Source organism: Elephas maximus, chromosome 10, assembly GCF_024166365.1.
Source record: "Elephas maximus indicus isolate mEleMax1 chromosome 10, mEleMax1 primary haplotype, whole genome shotgun sequence".
NCBI classification, from domain to species: Eukaryota; Metazoa; Chordata; class Mammalia; order Proboscidea; family Elephantidae; genus Elephas; species Elephas maximus.
This window is the reverse complement of record NC_064828.1, coordinates 108,156,693-108,176,521: the sequence shown is the minus strand read 5'-3', so window position 1 is coordinate 108,176,521 and position 19,829 is coordinate 108,156,693. Positions and strand designations below refer to the sequence as shown.

The window sequence follows — 19,829 nt, the reverse complement described above, 5'->3', positions numbered from 1 at the left end:
AATTCTGAAATTCAACTGGTACATATCACTAGTTCCTCAATTATGATTCAGTCCTATAGCAGGACGGTGATCCCCATGGCTCTGGGCTTTGCCCTCTGGGCTCTTGGTTTTGCTCTCTAAATGATCTTTTTATTTATTTATTTTCAGTGTAGCCCGTTTTGCCCCTGTAAAGTTTTCACAGCGTGCTTCCTGCCTGTTGAAGTTCAGGGATTTGATTTTGTGCTGTCTCTGTGACATTCCATTTCAAGCTGAAACAATGCCTTTAAAGACTTTGTGTTTTTTCTTATGAGTCTATTTAAATCCACTTTGAGAAAATCCCTTCTCTAACTTAAGATCCTTTTGAACAATCTATATGAAAATGTCCTTCAGATCTTAGATGCCCTATTGACAGAGAGTCTGGGAGTAACACTCTTAAGATTTTTTAAAAAGGCTTTTGTCTGTTTGAAAGGGTCTGTAAAGATCCACCTCCATCTTTTTGTGGATATAATGATGCCCTAGACTTGATCTTTTTTTGCACAGAAACCATTTCCTAATTTGAGATTTTATTTTTCATTTCTCTTGCCACCTGGGAGAGGTTGAGAATGAAAAACAGTTTTATTTTTGAACCCAGCATGTTCTGGCTTCTTTATACTTAACAAAGTCTTCTTTGTGAACAAAGTTGTCAGTTCCCTCTTTCATTTCATTATGGACAGCTGGAAAAAGCCAGGATGTACCTTCAACACTGCCCAGAAATCTTTTCAGCTAGATCATCTAGTTCATTAAATATATTTCCTATTTTTAGAGTTTCTCTAGGCACGACTTCATGATGAGGGCCCTTTTATTAAAGCTTCCAATAATATACACACTACTTTCATTTAAGTACTCTCTGGCACCTTCCAGAAGACTCTTTAGGCTTCTCCTAGTGCTCTTCTTGAAGCCCTTTGGTCCTTCACTAACACTCTTCTCAAGTCCCTTCCAACTTTTGTTCATTGCCCAGTGACGAAGCCAGTGACACATGGCTTAAGTTTTTGTAATAGCAGCACCCCTTATTGTGGACATTCTTCTTCCTTTCACTTTCCCCTACTATTTTCCTCCTATCTCTTTTCCTAGTTCTTTTCTGTCTCTTACGCTGACCTCTCTTCCTCTTCCTTGTCCTTTCATTGTGAGTAGTCCTGAAGATTGTCTCCCAGATGTCTTCTCTACACAACCACTATGAAATCTCACGCTTTCCTGTGGCTTAACATATCTTCATTTCTCCAGCTCAAGTTTCCCTCCTCAAGACCGAACTACAGATCCCTAGAACCAACAGCTTACTGTTCTCTACTTCCAGATGATGGTCAGGCATATCATTGCACATAGATTCTTTGCAGCTACATCCGAGCTATCATCTCCCTCATGAAGCAGTTCTCCTCCTGTTCCCCCATCTCACTGAATGGTATGTTCCAGTTTTCTGTCTGTGAGTTTTTGTACTGTGGTGGCTTGTGTGTTGCTATGATGCTGGAAGCTAGCTCAAATACCATCAGGGTCAGCCATGGTGGACAGGTTTCAGCAGAGCTTCCAGATTAAGACAGACTAAGAAGAAAGGCCTGGCGACCTACTTCTGAAAATTAGCCAGTGAGCAGCCTATGGATCACAACAGAATATTGTCCAATAGAGCGCGGGCACGAAGGTGGTGTCAGACCAGGCGATATTTCATTCTGTTATACAGAGGGTTGCCGTGAGTTAGAACCAACCTGATGGCCACTAACAGCAACAACAAGTCCAGTTTTGCTTTGCGAGTTGCAATTTGTTTTATTGCTTTTTGGGATTGACAACTTTGCCCATAAAGAGGATGCTCTGGGTGTCTGAGGAGAAGATGGTCATCAGGAAGGGCCTGTTGAAACGCACGATGGTCAGTGGCTCTAACATGGCAGAGGTGAGTATTATCTGGACTGCTGTGGCCGCGGCGGCTTCAGTGCCATTCTCAGCTACATCAATCACAGCCTTATGTAGCACCTGTGGGGACAACAGAGTGTCACATTCTTAGATATCAGAAGCAGGTTTCTGGTGGGGCTAAGCAGGTGGGCATTGGACTGGGGCTTGTTGGACCATACCAGTTCTTTGGCATGTGTTATTGTGCTTATTTGTCATCTTTTTGACAGTCCTCTAGAGTGGGTATTTTCAGATCATTTTAGTGGAGGGGGAGTGAGAATCAGTGACACAGATATTTTGGCCAAGGTCATCTAACTATTAAATGTCAAACCAAGACTTGAACCTAGGTCTGCTGCTTCCAAAGTCACTGTGGGAACCTGGAGCAGGGGGAAGGGCTCTGAGAAGGTTGAAGGGGGACAACAAGTGCATGGAATTTGTGGACACTCTTTCCATTTCCCCACTGGTAAGTCCGTATAAAGTGGATGTTGAAAAAGTATAAGCCTTTCAGCAATACATGAATCTTCCCACTACATGTTCTCTTCAATCTCCAAGTGCCATCTTGTTTCTGGATACCTCTATCTTTCCCCGCCAGCCCTTGCAGCCATCACTTGCTGATTTCTCCATCCTGGAATATGAGAAACCCACCACTGAATGACTCTCTGGTCAATATTTTCAAATATATTCATTTTTCGTATGTGTCAGCCATTCATGGTCCTGCCATGCCTGTAGCCAGGGGAATCTTGACTTCAGTAGCATTTAGCAGCCTGTCCTCTTTGCATCTCTGTGGGCTGATGAGTGTACCTGGAAACCAGACACTTGCACAGGCTTAAAAGCAACACATCATGTTGCTTTTAAGTTGATTTTGACTCAAGGCAATCCCTTGTGTTACAGAATACAACTGTTCCATGGGGTTTTCTTGGCTGTAAACTTTATGGAAGGAGCCCTGGTGGTGCAGTGGTTAAGCACTCACTGCTAACCAAAAGATCTGCAGTTCCAACCCACCAGGTACTTTGTGGGAGAAAGATGGTGCAGTCTGCTTCCTTAGTAAAGATTTACAGCCTTGGAAACCCCATGGGGGCAGTTCTACTGGGTCCCGCAGGGTTGCTATGAGTAGGAATTGACTTGATGGCAATGGGTTTGATTTGGTTTTGGTATTTAATCTTTATGGAAGCAGATCACCAGGCCTTTTTTCCATGAGGTGGGTTCAAACTGCCAACCTTTAGGTTAGCACTCTTTCGTGCCACATAGAACGGATTCCAATTCCAAAGGGATCCTTCACGGTGCTGTTAGAACTTGGAGGTTCTTGTGTGTCTTCTCTCCTTGTCTCCCCTCTTCCAGCTTCTGGCTTCCCTGTGATGGACTCAGGGGGAAACTGGAGTCATCTGAGGGGAGCTCCCTCACTTTTCTGACAACGTACTTAGAGCCGTGCTTTCGCCCCACTGCCCTCTCTTTAAAACAGAAGGCATGCCATACTTCCGGTCAAAGGCCCACCCCCGCCCCAACTTCTGTGGTTGACCTTCTACTCATCCCTTTCTTTTTTTTTTTTTTAGTAAATTACTTTTTATTTCATTTACAGAGACTTTGGGCTGAAAATCTGGTGTTTGGAAGACACCATACAGGTGAGAAGCTCCAAAGAGCAGCCTTTGCTGCTGGGCTCTGCTAGGCAGAGGGTGCGAGGGCCCAGAGCTGGTGTGGGCCAAGCCTACATTAGCGCTCAGGGGGCTAGGCTTCAGGGCACAGGCAGCCGCAAGGGCGTGGAGCCAAAAGGGTCAGAGAAGAAAGGCACAAGGAAAGTGACTGATCAAAGAAAGATGGTTTCTTGCTGCCAGGAGGCCTCAGGGCCTCTGCATTGAACAAAGAGCCCATGGTGCCCCATGTGTGTCAGACCACACAGGTACGGTCATTGACACACAGTCATTGCTGCCTTCCCAAGGATGAGCGGACAGGTAAGGAGAGGGCCAGGCACTCCCCGGCTGCTTCCTGCACAAACGACAGGCTGTGCTCAGAAACAGAGCGCCTGGCTTCCTTCTCAGCTGGGCGGGGAGCCCTCCAGCCTGCCCCCCGCCCCCCGCCACCTCAATGGGGCAATCTAGGCTTGCTGGGGTTGAAGACTTTGCCCAGAAATAAGATGCACCGCTTGTCTTTGGAGATGATGGCCACCAGGAAAGGTCTATTGAAATGCACAATAGTCAGTGGGCCCATTTTTCCGGACAAGAGGGTTAAATTCATGCTCGTGGGAGCAGTTGCTTCTGTGCCCTCCTCAGCCACGTAGCCTTGTGGACCACCTGTGGGGACACCAGAGCACTACCCACCGGGGCAGGTGTGGGGGCATGCATTCTAGCTTAAGGTGGCTCAGGGGTCAACTTTCATCTCGCCTCTACATTGTCTACTGCTGGCTCATGACGGTAGGTTTTTCCTTGTTAGATGTGGTCTCTCCTCCCTCCAGCCCTGCCAGCTAGTTTGCATAGTCTCATTGCACAGATTTGCAAACTGAGGCTCAGATCCTGCGGGTGACTTGCCCAGAGTCATGTAGGCAAAGACTGGGGGCAGCACGATCTGGATTGTTCTCTTAGTCCAGTGTCTGTGAGAGCCCTAAATGCCCACCCTTACGTGGGGGAGGGGCAAGCACAAAGCAAGGCCGTCGAGCAGCAGCCTGACTGCAGCCTTCTCATGGCGAGGGAGAGAGGCACACACTCCCTCAGAGGGCCCAGCACCACTTTCTGCATCTCCTTCATCGGCTTAAACATCTTGAGGCTATCGACTGCTTTTCATAGGCTGTGGCTTTGGTCCCCTGGACCACTCGAGGCCCCTCCTTGCACACATCCCAACCATCCTCTGCCCTTTTGGAAGGAGGGTACAGAACTCAATGCAGTGCCCTGGGTGTGAGCACATGGCACAGAGGACAATGGAAGGTGGCCCAGGAGCCCCTCTGTTCTGACTGCTCTGCTCCTAGCAACGCCACTGTCTGATATTCCCAAGTCTCCTCTCATGCTCTGAACGCATTTCCATTGCAATCTTTGTATTGCCGTTGCAATACTGCCTGTTACCTCCCATGCCAGGTAAGAACTACCACCCCCATTTTACAGATGAAGAAACTGAGGGGTGGGGGACCCTAATTATTGATCTGCAGGCAGTGAACGGTAGCTCACCGATGGGGTCCAAGCCCAAGCTCTTCCCATGACAGGCTTCTGTGTCACATCACATTGCAGGGGAGCTGGGGTTCAGCCTCCACTCACAGTAGCAGGAGCTGGGTTGTAACAGGTGTCCTGGGCTTGGGGGGTGGGGCCCGGGGAGGTGACTGGATAATGAGCACTACAGTTGTTTACAAAAATTCACTATTTCCCAAACGTCCACCTGGCCTTCACCATTCGAGTTCAGATACAGAGGACATGTTGCCCAACATTTAAAGATTTACCTGGGAAACCATCAAGTTCTTGGCCCCTGTGATTCCTGACAGGTCAGCCTGGCTGGTGAAGACTTCCCTTATGCCTAGCTGGGGAAGTATGTTTTCCAGACTATAGTCGCCGGAGATGGAGAACTTGGGCACGTAGAGCTCATTTATCAGTCTAGGAATTGAGAGAAAAAATATATGTGAACTCCTGTCTAGTTTGGTGTCCCCCTTCCTGGTCTTGCCTTGTTTCTTCTCCCAACTACCCGTTTCTGACTGAAAGTAAGTAATCCTTTCTTTAATTTCTTAATCTCTTGTGTATACGCTTCTTAAATCATTAATTATCAATTTATATCTGTAAGTGCCTGTTCTGGGTTGAATTGTGTCTCTGCAGGATATGTCGAAGTCATAAACTTGGTACCTGTGAATGTGACCTTATTTGGAGATAGGGCCTTTGCAGATGTGATCAAGCTAAGATGAGGCCAGACTGGATTAGAGCAGACCCTAAATCCAATGACTCATAGCCATATAAAGAAAGGGACATTTAGAGACACAGAGACACAGGGATATATAGAGACACACACAGGGAAGAAGGTCATACAAAGACGGAGGCAGAAATTGGGGTGATACGTCTATGAGCCAAGGAACACCAAGGATTGCCAGCAAGCACCAGAAACTCAGGAGAGAGGGAAGAAACAGATTTTTCACTCAGCCTCTAGAAGGAATCTACGCCCTATTCCAGGGCCTGAGCCCAGTACTACTGCTCCGCCTTGCTTGTCCCTTTGGTATTGGTTACCTGAATTCCATGTCCTATCCTAACCTTCGCAAAGTTATCCAGAACCCACCACTTCTTCCTCCTCACTGCTCCTCCCTGGTCTCAGGCACTATGGCTTCCATCTGGATAGCAGCTCTGGGCTCCCAGCTGGCCTCCTGGGTCTATACCTGCCACTGCAGTTCATTCTTCACTCAACAACCAGGGTAGTCCTTTCAAATCAATACTCAGATCACAGCACTGCTGGGCTCAGAACCCTGCAATGATTCTCCGCTTCACTCAGGAAGTGTCAAGGTTACCTACGGGCCTTCATGCCCCACGCTTTGGGGACCCTTACCTCTGCTAACTCTCCCCTTCACTCTGCTCTAGCCACACTGGCCTCTTCATGGTTTCTCGAACATTCCAGGCTTGCTCCCACCTCAGAGGCTTTGCACTGGCTGTTCCTTTTTGTACGAATGTTTTCTCCCAGATAGCTGCATGAATCAATCCCTCACCTCTGTCATGTTGTTGCTCAAACATTACCTAAATGGCCACCCCATTTACAATCACAAACTACCTCCCAGCCCAGTTTTTCTGGTCCCTTTATCCTACTTTTACTTTTTTCTCCCACTGCACTTTTCGATTTCTCACATACAAAATAATTTACTTGTTTATTTTATTTATTTATTGTTTCTCTCCCCTGAATAAAAAAAAATAAGCTCCATGAAGGCAGGGAATTTTGTGTTTTATGTACTGATATATCCTCAGGGTCTAAAATAGTGCCTGGCACATAGGAGCTGCTCATTTAATGTTTGTTGAATGAGTGAATGACTGATTGAATGAACGAATACCATAGCTAGCACAAAGTGGATTCTCAGAGCCCATCTCATCTCTGCCCTCAACTGATCACAATTCCTTCTGACCCCCTCTAGCTTCAAGAGGCTGAAACAAAGAGAAAACGTGAGTGAGTGGTGGGCATTGCGTTGAAGATTCCTCAAGACTTAGAGCATGTTAGAGTCACAGGAAGCCTCATCCCGTTACTGATTCCAATGAAGAAAAGGATTCAGGCCCAAAGAAACAGAGGTAGTAAAGGGTAAAGCAACCCCACAAATCCACCTTTCCCAGTTACGGGTTCTCCCACCACTCTAGCCCCGCAACCTGGAAATTACTGAGATTCTACAACATCTCAGCAATCCTGAGATGGTGTGATGGAGAGTCTTGGGGGATGGAGAGTTGAGGAAGAGTGGGAGTGGTCTAGGAAGGAAGGTGCGCAGCCCACACACCTGGTTGTCAGTGACTCTCTCCACCTTCTCAGTGTCTCTGGGGACAACGTGGCTTCCACTTCCTCCATTTTGCCCTCGTCAGGGAGGATGAAGAGCGCGCTGGCGGCGCCAGTGTATTTCAGTTCCACCACGGTGCAGGAGAGCTCCTCGTCCCGGAAGTAAGGCGTGGCCAGGTTCTCGATGTTCATCATGGGCACCTCCACAGACTTGTTCGCGCTCACATGGAACTTTGACTCGTGTGTGCCTCGGGGATCAAAAGTCTTCTGCCACTGGGCTAAATGTAGGGGAGCAAGCAGTCAGAGAATTAGGTGAGTAGAAGAGCTGCTGTGCATCTATCCCTTCTCTGCCCTGCTTCCCTGAACAGAGAAACCACTGAATACATCAGCTACCCCAGAGTTCCTCTTAGGGATGGAACTGCCTTGGTTTGGAAAGATACCTTGGCAAATATATAACCTGTAGGGGGTAGGGTGTGATCCCATAAGTATGGACTGGGAAGGGGGCTAGGAAACAAGTAGCTGAATAATAGTGCTAAATAAGAAATCAACAGGAATTTGGGACTAGGGAGTACAAGAAAGAAATGAAGGTTGGGGAAAGAGGGAGAGAAAGGCTCTGTGGGAGGCTGGAGCCTGGGAGAAAAGTGGGAAATTCCACAATCCTGAAAAGGCATGGCCTTTCAAGAACAATTTCTGGCAACCAATTGCAGGCAGTGCAGGTGTGTAAACATATGATCACCTTTCTGACACCCCAAACCTTCTGCTTCTCTCCCAGATGGCTTCTGGAAGGATTTTGGGTGGTAATAGAAAGAAAGAGGATGAGTTCCCCGTCTTGGTTGACGAGGGGCAAACAGAAGAGAATATCTATCAATGTGAAAGAGCTAAGAGGAGTAACTCTTAATGGTGGGTTGAACTCAGAGCCAGGAGTGACCTTGAGAATAAAACCCTGTGGATACTTGTGACATCTTTGTGAATGGAGGCATTGTCTTCCCAAAAGACATGGGCTAAGAGGTACTGGCCAACATTAATAACCCAGAAGAGCAAGGTAAGTCTCAGCTGACATCTGGGTGATGTTCACTCTATGGGCCATGGACAGTCATAGTTATCAGCTCAAACCTCTCCCTGGATCCTGAGTCTTCAGTCCCCATCACCTCCACCCTTAATACAGAACTACATGGAATTGTGCAACTTCTTGGACTCAGGATCCGGTAGCTCCACAATTCTCACTGTTTTGCACTTTTAAGCCATGCCTACAAAGTCTCATGGCATATGTCCTGTAGCCAGTAGAGAAATTTCTGCCCAGCCCTCTCCCATCCTATCCCAGTTCTGAGTCCTAGGCTGTGTTCTATGCTCCTCTTCTGCCATTTTCCTTTGATGACTAACTTGGTTCCCTTGCTTCCACTCTCTCTAAAAACCCATCTCCCTCAACTTTGGCTCCTTCTGCTCTAGGCTATACTAGATCCAGCCCTCCAGGATCCAACTTCAGCCTCAGCCACATTACACCCGGGTTGGATGACAAGCCCCAATTTCTGGGCTTCTGACATCTCTCCCTGGCCTTCAAGTTTGGGGTGGCCATACATAAGGGATCCCCTATCACAGCATCCCTAACTGCAGCATTACTCATGACAACCTCTCAGACTTCTCCCTTCTTGGCCCTATCAGATGTCTTGGCCAAGCATATAACCATGGGCACTCCGACTCCAGGCCTTGTCCAGGTTTTTAATTTTGCAAAGGAAAAATTCCATAAAATTCCCTCTGGGGCTTATAGCTACAGCAAGCATTGAACACAGCCCAACTCCTAGCCAGATTAACATAAATCCTCACATTAAAGGCTTATTTACAGTTACTATTACCTGACTTGCAACAAAAAATTACCAGGCATGCCAAAAGGCAAGAAATCACATAGTCTGAAGAGACAAAGAAATCATCAGAGAAAGATTCAGATATGACATGTTGTTGCTGTTGTTTTTAGGTGCCATCGAGTCAGTTCTGACTCATAGCGAACCTGTGTACCACAGAACAAAACATTGCCCAGTCCTGTGCCATGCTCACAGTTTTTATTATGCTTCAGCCCATTGTTGCAGCCACTGTGTCAATCCATCTCGTTGAGATTCTTCCTCTATTTCGCTGACTCTCTACCTTACCAACCATGATGTCCTTCTCCAGGGATTGATCCCACCTGACAACATGTCCAAAGTATGTAAGACGCAGTCTCCCCATCCTTGCTTCTAAGGAGCATTCTGGTTGTACTTCTTCCAAGACAGGTTTGTTCATTCTTTTGGCAGTCCATGGTGTGCTCAATATTCTTCGCCAACACCACAATTCAAAGGCATCAATTCTTCTTTGGTCTTCCTTATTCATTGTCCAGCTTTCACATGCATATGATGTGATTGAAAATACCGTGGCTTGGGTCAGGAGCACCTTAGTCTTCAAGGTGACATCTTTGTTTTACAAAACTTTAAAGAGGCCTTTTACAGCAGATTTGCCCAATGCAATGAGTCTTTTGATTTCTTGACTGCTGCTTCCATGGGTATTGTTTGTGGATCCAAGTGAAATGAAATCCTTGACAACTTCAATCTTCTCTCCATTTATCATGATGTTGCTTATTGGTCCAATTGTGAGGATTTTTGTTTCCTTTATGTTGAGGTGTAATCCATACTGAAGGCTATGGTCTTTGATCTTCATCAGCAAATGCTTCAAGTCCTCTTCACTTTCAGCAAGCAAGGTTGTGTCATCTGCATGACACAGGTTGTTAATGAGTCTTCCTTCAATCCTGATGCCCCATTCTTCTTCAAATAGTCCAGCTTCTCAGATTATTTGCTCAGCATACAGATTGAATAGGTATGGTGAAAGGATACAACCCTGACGTACACCTTTCCTGACTTTAAACCACCCAGTACCCCCTTGTTCTGTCCGAACAACTGCCTCTTGATCTATGTACAGGTTCCTCATGAGCACAATAAAGTGTTCTGGAATTCTCATTCTTCTCAATGTTATCCGTAATTTGTTATGATCCACACAGTCGAATACCTTTGCATAGTTAATAAAACACAGGTAAACATCTTTCCCGTATTCTGTGCTTTCAGTCAGGATCCATCTGACACCAGCAATGATACCCTTGGTTTCACTCTTCTGAATCTGGCCTGAATTTCTGTCAGTTCCCTGTTGATATACTGCTGCAGCCTCTTTTGAATGACCTTCGGCAAAATTTTGCTTGCAGGTGATATTAATGATATTGTTCAATAATTTCCACATTTAGTTGGATCGCCTTTCTTGGGAATAGGCATAAATATGCATCTCTTCTAGTTGGTTGGCCAGGTAGCTGTCTTCCAAATTTTTTGGCATAGATGAATGAGCACTTCCAGGGCTGCATCCGTTTGTTGAAACATCTCAGTTGATATTCCGTCAACTCCTGGAGCCTTGTTTTTCTCCAAAGCCTTCAGTGCAGTTTGGACTCCTTCCTTCAGTACCATTGGTTCCTGATCATGTGCTACCTCTTGAAATGGTTGAATGTTGACCAGTTATTTTTGGTATGATGATTGTGTGTATTCCTTCCACCTTCTTTTGATGCGTCCTGCATCGTTTAATATTTTCCCCCATAGAATCCTTCAGTATTGCAACTCGAGGCTTGAATCTTTTCTTCAGCTCTTTCAGTTTGGAAATGCCGAGCATGTTCTTCCCTTTTGGTTTTGCTAACTACAGGTCTTTGCACATGTCATTATAATACTTTGTCTTCTCAAGCCACCTTTGAAATCTTCTGTTCGGTTCTTTTACTTCATCATTTCTCCCTTTTGCTTTAGCTGCTTGAAGTTCAAGAGCAAGTTTCAGAGTCTCTTCTGACATCCATTTTGGTCTTTTCTTTCTTTTCTGTCTTTTCAATGACCTCTTGCTTTCTTCGTGTATGATGTCCTTGATGTCATTCCACAACTTGTCTGGTCTTTGGTCATTAGCGTTCAACGTGTCAAATCTATTCTTGAGATGGTCTCTAAATTCAGGTGGGATTTACTCAAAGTTGTACTTTGGCTCTCGTGGACTTGTTCTAATTTTCTTCAGTTTCAACTTGAACTTGCGTATGAGTAATTGATGGTCTGCTCCGCAGTCAGCCCCTGGCCTTGTTCTGACTGATGACACTGAGCTTTTCCATTGTCTCTTTCCACAGATATAGTTGATTTGATTCCTGTGTGTTCCATCTGGTGAGGTCCATATGTATAGTCACCGTTTATGCTGGTTAAAAAAAGGTATTTGCAATGAAGAAGTCGTTGGTCTTGCAAAATACTATCATGTGATCTCCGAAATCATTTCTATCACCGAAGCCATATTTTCCAACTACCAATTCTTCTTCTTTGTTTCCAACTTTCGCATTCCAATCACTAGTAATTATCAACTCATCCTGATTGCACGTTCCATCAATTTCAGACTGCAGAAGCTGGTAAAAATCTTCTATTTCTTCATCTTTGGCCTCAGGAGTTGGTGCCTAAGTTTGAATAATAGTCGTATTAACTGGTCTTCCTTGTAGGTGTGTAAATATTATCCTATCACTGACAGAGCTGTACTTCAGGATAGATCTGGAAATGTTCTTTTTGACAATGAATGCAACGCCATTCCTCTTCAAGTTGTCATTCCCAGCATAGGAGTCCATATGATTTTCCAATTCAAAATGGCCAGTACCAGTCTATTGCAGCTTACTAATGCCTAGGATATCAATGTCTATGCATTCCATTTCATTTTTGACGATTTCCAGTTTTCTTAGATTCATACTTCGTACATTCCAGGTTCCAATTATTAATGGATGTTTGCAGCTGTTTCTTCTCATTTTGAGTCATGCATATGAAGATTACTACTTTGAGGAGGCAACTCTTCCCCAGGCATCTTTTGAGTGCCTCCCAACCTGAGGGACTCCTCTTCTGGCACTGTATCAATGTTCTGCTGCTGTTCATAAGGTTTTCACTGGGTAATTCTTTTCAGAAGTAGACTTCCAGGTCCTGCTTCCTAGTCTGTCTTAGTCTAGAAGCTCAGCTGAAACCTGTCTGCAGTGGGTGACTCTGCTGGTATCCGAATACTGGTGGCATAGCTTCCAGCATCACAGCAACACGCAAGCCTCCACAGTACATACAACGAACTGACAGGCATGTGGGGGCAGATACAATATAGATGTTGGAATTATCAGACAGGGGATTTAAAATAACTTTGCTTAATATCTTAAGGGCTCAAATGGAAAAAAACAGACAACAAGCAAGAACAGGTGGGTACTGAAGAAAGAGAGATGGAAATTCTAAAACTCAAAAGGAAATGCTAGAAATAAAAAGCACAGTAATTCAAATGAAGAACGCCTTCAATGGGCTTAGTGATTAGAGTCAACATGGCCAAGGAAAGGATCAGTAACCATGAAGCTAAAACCAAACCCAATGCCTAGGCCAATAGAAACTTCCCAAACTAAAATGCAAAAGTATTGACAAAAACAGAATAGAGCATCTAAGAACTGTGGGACAATTTTAAGAGATATAACGTACACTTAATTGGAATACCAAAGGAGAAGAAATAGAAAGCAGAGCAGAAGAAATATTTAAAGTAATAATGACCGACAATTTTCTAAAAATAATGAAGATGCCAAACCATAGATCTAGGAAGACCAGAGAATATCAAGCAGGATACACACTGAAAAATCCACACCTAAGCATGTTATATTCAAACTGCAGGAAACCAAAGACAAAGAGAAAATCTTGAAAGAAGCCAGAGAAGGGAGGGCGGGGGAGAAAGCACATTACCTATAGAGGGATAAGGATAAAAATTAGAGCTGACTTCTTACCAAAAACCATACAAACAAGAAGACAATGGAATAAAATATTTAAAATGTTAAAAATTCCATAAAACTTGTTCTTTGGGAATCCTGATGTGGGCCCGTGAGCTACATGTGATTAGTTGGCTATAATTTTTTCCCCTCTAGATAACGGGTCAGTAAGCTACAAGTCCCAAGCCAAATACTGCCATAGTCTGTTTTCCTGTGGCCCTAAAGCTAGCAATGATGTTTACATTTTTTAAAAAGGTTGGGGGGGGGCGGGGCGGGAAGAATTTGCCACAGAGACCTATGTGGACCACAAAGCCTATAATAATCACTATCTGGCCATTTGAAGCAACAGTGTGTTGACCTCTGCTCTGGATTATGGGCTTCCATTCTTGACTTTGGGAGGTGCTTAGTAAAATTTCTGAGTTAAAAAAAGAGGGGAAAAAGAAAAGGAATTTTAGAATGGGCCCAGGTCAAGTTTTAATCTCTACCATTCACTAGCTGTGCCCTGGACCAAGTCCCTTTGCTTTCAGAGCTTCATGCCCCCTAGCTAAAAAATGGGGACACCATCACCTACCTTTCAGAGCTGCTGTGAGGATTAAACAAAGTGGTAGTAGGTACCCAATAAATGTGAGCTTCCTATTTCTTTTTTCTTTTTCTCTGTAATAGAAGCTGGTTCAACAAAAGTCTGCTTCTGGGTAGCCATGCTTTTTCTAGGGCTTCATTTTCTCACTTGGCCCCTCCCCACCTGCCGGCTTTCTAGGACCAATAGAGAGCCCTCCCTTCTTCTACACAGCACCTTTCAGCCTCTCTGATCCCTGCAGCCTTCCAACACCAAGGGACTAAGGCAAATCTTGTTGTAAAGAGTATCACAGTCAAGGCCCAATCCAGGGTGAGATGTTTTGGTTAACAGGTGTCCCTGCTCATCCACTGCAGCAGCGACTCAGGTGGCTTCTGTGACCACCACGTGTGGGCAGTGCCATGTGGTACCTCCAACATCACCCAGGACACCAAAGCTCCTTTGGGATCTTCTAGCTGGCTCACCCTCTAGCATCCGTCCCCACCAGAAAAATGGCTGGCCTTCAGGGGTTCTAGGAGGTCCCTTGTATGCCACAGTGGGAAGCAGGGTGAGGTATGAGGGAGTGAAATCACCATCCAGGTTATAATTGTCGCAGAATCTACTGGATTTTTAATCTTCTACTTACATCTGTACCCTACCTTCCCTATTTCTGTCTTCAGGTCATCGAGTTTTCTGATTCTGCCTCCTTAACATCTCCGAGCACTTCCACTATGAAGCTCAGGCCTTATCATCTCAACCCAGGAAGCCACCTCATAGGCCTCCTGACTCTGGTGTTGCCTCCTTTACCAACACCCTCATGGAAGCCTAAGGGATCATTCTCCTACGGTCCTCTGGGTAGAGTCCAAATGTCTCACAAGGCTAATGTTGTCCTTTATGATCTGGACTCTGCTTGACTTGCACCCCCAGCTGCTGCCGTCTCCTTCTGGGACTCTGCTCTGCAGCCACAAAGAACTACCTGCTCCACATGCCATGCTCTCTCTCAACTCCATGCCTTTGCATGAGCTAATCCCTCTGCTGCAGTGCCCTTCCCTCCTTAGTCTATCTGGATCTAAAAGAAAAAAAATTCCCAGGGGGATCTTTCCCTCTCTTCCTATCTTAACTCTGTGATCTCTCACCACCATTACTCTCATAAATCACTTTTGCAGCTCTAGTATGATTTGGTGAATCGATCCTGTGCACCCATGGGCCAATTGGATACCACTGGTAGAAGAAGAACAGAAGAGAAGAATTAACACCATGGAGCGCTGACTCTCTACCTAAGGTGGTATAAACCACAGCAGAGCTGGGGCACTCAGACCCAGGACTTCCTGAGTCTGAAGACTGCAGCCTCAGGAAGGACCAGGTCCCATCACACATGCATTAGCTGGTGTTTGTGAGCTCAGCCAAAGCAATGAGCAAAATGAGAACCCAGAAGGCAGGGTGGAGGCCAGGTGAGGAGAGGGTGGATTGAAGCACAGATCCCCAGCAGGGAGAGCTTGAGCAATGGCTGCCTTCCCGGGCTAAAGGCCTTCAGGTTCCTGGGAAATGTGTAGCCCCCTCCCCTGCCTGTTTCTCCATTGTTAGAAGCACTAAAGACCCTGACAAAACCTCAAAAGGGCCTATGAGCTCCTACTTAAGAGGCAGAAGAGGAGGGGACCGCTGGGCTGGTTGGGAATCCCTGAGTAGAAGTGCTTGGATGGAGTCCCTGGGTGGTGTTAATGGTTAAGGGCTTGACTACTAGCTGAAAGATTGGTGGTTTGAATCCACTCAGAGGTACTTCGGAAGAAAGGCCTGGCGATCTACTTCTGAAATGCCACGGCCTTGAAGACCCTGTGGAGCAGTTCTGCTCTGCACACATGGGGTCCCCGTGAGTCGGAATTGACTCAATGGCAAACAGCAACTACTGTTTCTAAAACAACTGTTTCCTAGAACAACTGTTGGCCTGGTGTTTGAACCCCCTGCACCCCCGCTCCTACCCCAGAGCAAACAATGGCTGTGGGCATGGTGTGGCTTTCGCAGCCACAGAAATAGCCCCACCCTCTCAAAACTAAAGGTCTGTTTCCCTTGGAACCCCAATCCGCACACACCTTTAAAGAAGATGTAATTCACCACAATCATCACGGTTTGTGGGTTCAGGTCGTGGACCAAGTCCACGATTTTCCCCCGTGTTTTGTTTTTCACATAGTCATTGATGAACTTCTCGGCGGCAGAGATGGCGTCCAGAAATTTGACATTGAAGGTCTCAGCCCCATACAGCTCCTGGGCCTTCTCCCTGAACTTCTCCAGCAGCTTCAGGTTCTCGTCGACAAACATGGCATTGCCCATGCTCAGCTGCAACTCGTTGCTGGACTGGTTAAAGGTGCTCAGAAGGTGCTGGAAGCCCCGGTGGATTTCGGCCTCAGGGGTCTCCGTGAGGTTGAACCTCAGGCCTTCGAGAATCTCTGTCAGGGTGGTGCTATTGGCCCCCAGGGACACGAAGGCCAAGGCCACAGAGATACTGATAGGTGAGAAGATGACATTCTCGTTGGGGGTGTTCAAAGCCAACTTCTTGTACAGGCTGAAGGCAAAGTTGATGTTGCTGGAGGCTACTTTGAGATTATCCTCATGGGTCTTGTCCTGGGTCCCATTCTCCCCCCTGAGTACGCAGCCTGAGTCACACAGGGAAACAGGGCACAGCCCAGCCACCAACAGCCCCAGAGCCAGGAGGGGTGACATCCTCTTCATTCTCAACTCTGAAAGCAAGGATCCTGTAAGTCATGGAGGTTCAGATGGAGCCCTGACCATCCACCCACCACCTGTGGCACTCCCCACACTGCCTCCCCATGGTCTGAGGTCAGTCCCTGCTCTGCTGCCACACGCCGGCTTTGTGCACCCACTGCCCATGATTATGGACTGTGCTTCCTCCCACCCTTGGAGATAGGTACTGTAATTGTTGCCTTTTTTCCAGGGAAGAAATGGAGCACAGAGAGGTGAGGGGCTTGCCCAAGTTCACATGGCAAACAAGAGGAAGGGCCAGGCTGGAAAACCAGGTTTGCCTGACTCCTAGGTCTCGGAGTTAAGGGCTGGTATCAGGGACTGCCCAACCAAAATGCCTCCTCTCCTCTACCCCCTAGTCAGAGGGGATTAGAAGGCAGGAGTCCCTCCCCCCCTCAATGTCCCCTGCCTGCCCCCAAAGTAGGACCAGTGAAGGAGGCTACACTGGGTCAGGCAGACCTCAGAGCCCCTTCTGGCCCTCAGTCACAGGCTGTGGGGCCTGGGGCAGGGACGCTATTGCTCTGTGCCTGTCAGTGCTGAGGGTCAATAGAGCACACAGAAAGCGGATGGTGCCTGGAACACAAACAGACAGCTGTTAATAAGGGTTGGCATAAAGATCAAAGGAAGGCAGGACTTTCTTTCCGGCCTCTATCAGGTATTTCCATCCTGGGAGTCCCTGGAGATCTACCCTCCGAGGGTCACAGCTGTGAAAACCCTACTGAGTGCAGTTCTCCTCTGACACACATGGGGTTGCCATGAGCCAGCCTTGACTCAGCAGCAACTGGTTTGGTTCTTTTGGTTTGTTTTTACCACAGGTGCAGAAAGGCCTCCTGGTGCAGGGAAAGCAAGGGGGGCTTCGGAGTCTAAGAGGCGTGGCCTGGGGTCTCCATTTAGCCCCTTGTGATCAGTGGTTGCGGCAAGTGACCGAAGCTCTCCAAGCCTCAGTTTCCGTCTCTGTCAAACAAGCTGAGTGGCTCAGAGGAGATAAAGGATGACAGTGCCCGGCTCACAATAGGTGTTTCAGAGAGGTCACCTCCTCCCACACTCCCCCTCTTGTAGAGCTATCGCACAAGAGCACCAGGAGTGGACTGACTGACTTCAGAGCCCAGCCACCGCAGCAAGCTAGATTCCTTACCTGCACCTCCAGCCTCTGCCCACTCAGCCCAGAATTCAGAGGAGCCAAAGGGCAGCCTGGGTGATGGAGAGAGGAGGGGAGGGGAGAGGAGAGAAAAAGAGAGGAGGGGAGGGGGAATGGGGGAAGAAGAAAAAAGAGGAGAGGAATAGAGAGAAGGGGAGAAAAAGCGAAAGGAGAGAGGACTGGAGAGAAGGGGAGAGAAGGGAAGGGAGGGGAGGGGAGGCAAAGGGAGAGGAAAGAAAGAAGAAGGAAGAAGAGGGGAGAGGAATAGAAAGGAAATGAGGGGAGGGGAGGGGATGGAGGAGAAGAGGAGGTGAGGAGTTAAGGCAAAGATCCTCATCACGAGACCAACGGGATTCCTGGGGACAAGGCCAGGGATCCAGGCAGCTCGGTTGCCTCAAATATTTGTCTACTCTATGGGCTGGGCTTCTGACACAACCATGTCTCTGGAAAAGAGTTCAATGTTTTTTCTGGGGAAATTATTTCTGGGGCAGAAAGGCTTGTCTTTTTGGTAAAGTTGGAGGGCTGGCTGTTTCCCAGCAGTCTGGCTTCTGGGTTGCTGGACAGAGCTGCAGCCTACCTGCCTAACCTGCCAAGCGACCAGCAGTGACGTGGAGGGCAGGGAGCCCCCCAGCGCCACAGGAAGACCTTGAAGTCAGTGGGCCACGGCCCCTCCCCAGAGGGCCCGCTGCACTCATGATATCTGCAAGGAGTTCTCAGAGCAGCTGGGGCTTGCAGTGATTGCCCCCTCCTCCCACTCGGAGAGCTGGGCTGCAAACACAGGGGCAGAGGTGGACGGGGATACCTTCTCCACCAACTTCAGATTCCCGAAGTGTCAGGAGCAGAAATGACCATAGCGGCCCTGGTGGCACCCGCACTGCTTTGCAGGTGTGAACACCCGGCCCAGAGAGAGGACTTGTCATCAGACAGCAACATGACGCAGTCATCTTGACTCCGGGTCCAGCTCTTTGCGCACCTCTGCCTGGCTCCCCCCGGCTGCCCCCACACCCTCCAAGCTCCACAGTCTAGAACCGCCCTGGAAACAAAGGATTCGTTTGCCGCACCATGTAAAGCATCGTGATTACCTGCCTGGAGAGCTGGAAGAAGCTGGTGAATTGCAAAGCAGCCTGCTGAGAGTGCTGGGTTTTTATGACCTCCACGCTATCTGCCAAAAAACTCCTCCCTCTCTTAGGAACTGCCAGCAGGAGCAGCCAAGTGTTCTGTTCTCAGACAGGAAGCAGCCTGGTGATCATTTCTGGTAACATGGATTTCTCAGATGTACGCGGACTCTCAATTTTCTGGAAATAGCCCCTCATTTTGTTCTTTCCTTTTTTTTAAAAAAAAAAAAAGGGAAAGAGCTTTACTTTGTTAGTTTTTTTTCGTTTGTTTATGAAACATGCATTGAAGAACATGTCAAAGTCCAGAAGACACAAAAAAGAACATTGAAAAAAAATTCCCCTGATTTATATCACCCAAGGAAGCTTCCGGTTAACATTCTGGTATATGTCTTTTTTTTTCTTTTTCTTATTGTTGTTGAAAATATACACAGTAAAACATCAAACAGTTTGAATTTCTGCAGGTACAATTCAGTGACATTGATTACATTCTTTGAGTTGTACAACCATTCTCACCCTCCTTTCTTGAGTTGCCCCTCCTCCAGTAGCATAAACTCACTGCCCCCCAAGCTTCCTATCTAACCTTTCCGAGTTGCTGTTGTCAGTTTAATCCCTTATAGATAGTTCTTGAAAGGAGCCCTAGTGGTGCAGTGTTTAAGCGCTTGGCTGCTAACCAAAAAGTCAGCGATTCAAACCCACCAACTGAGAGAGAAAGACATGGCAATCCGCTTCTGTAAAGATTACAGCCTTGGAAGCCCTATGGTGCAGTTCTACTCTGTCCTATAGGGTTGCTAGGAGTCAGAATTGACCTGTCTGCCATGGGTTTTTTGGGGTTTTTTTTGGTTTTAGATAGTGCTTAAGAGAGCACAATGCTCCAGGCAGACATTATTTACTAATTAACCTATTGTTTGATTTGGAGCCCTGGTGGTGCAGTGGTTAAGAGCTTGGCTGCTAACCAAAAGGTTGGCAGTTCAAATCCACCAGCTGCTCTTTGGAAACCATATGGGCAGTTCTACTCTGTCCTATAGGGTTGCTATCGGTTGGAAGCAACTCAACAGCAATGGGTTTGGTTTTTGGTTTATTGTGTGGTTTAAAGAAAACTTCAAGGGATATTTTTGGTTTAAAGCTCGGAGTTTAAAGATTATCTCAGGGCAATAGTTTTAGGGGTTCTTTCAGCTT

At 46.9% G+C, this 19,829-nt stretch overlaps 1 protein-coding gene across 2 annotated transcripts; it reads right to left on the bottom strand.

Annotated features, from left to right (window-relative positions):
* Positions 1-1,682: 1,682 nt before the first annotated feature.
* On the bottom strand, positions 1,683-18,727 carry LOC126084163 (alpha-1-antichymotrypsin-like). Of its 2 annotated transcripts, none has more exons than XM_049898461.1 (5): positions 18,621-18,727; positions 15,734-16,378; positions 7,313-7,586; positions 5,306-5,456; positions 1,683-1,974 (listed from the first exon to the last, which is right to left on the bottom strand). In XM_049898461.1, the coding sequence occupies exons 2-5, from the start codon at positions 16,368-16,370 to the stop codon at positions 1,771-1,773; spliced, it is 1,266 nt and encodes a 421-aa protein (XP_049754418.1). In that variant the 5' UTR covers positions 16,371-16,378; positions 18,621-18,727; the 3' UTR covers positions 1,683-1,770. The 2 variants fall into 2 exon arrangements, with proteins under 2 accessions (XP_049754418.1, XP_049754419.1); XM_049898462.1 differs by having other exon boundaries at positions 18,625-18,725.
* Positions 18,728-19,829: the final 1,102 nt, after the last annotated feature.

Coding starts and splice junctions, on each gene's coding strand:
- LOC126084163 (XM_049898461.1), bottom strand. CDS start 16,370: ATGAAGAGGATGTCACCCCTCCTGGCTCTGGGGCTGTTGGTGGCTGGG. Junction 7,587..15,733: donor GAATTACATCTTCTTTAAAG/GTGTGTGCGGAT, acceptor CCCTACATTTAG/CCCAGTGGCAGAAGACTTTT. Junction 1,975..5,305: donor AGAACTTGATGGTTTCCCAG/GTAAATCTTTAA, acceptor TTGTCCCCACAG/GTGCTACATAAGGCTGTGAT.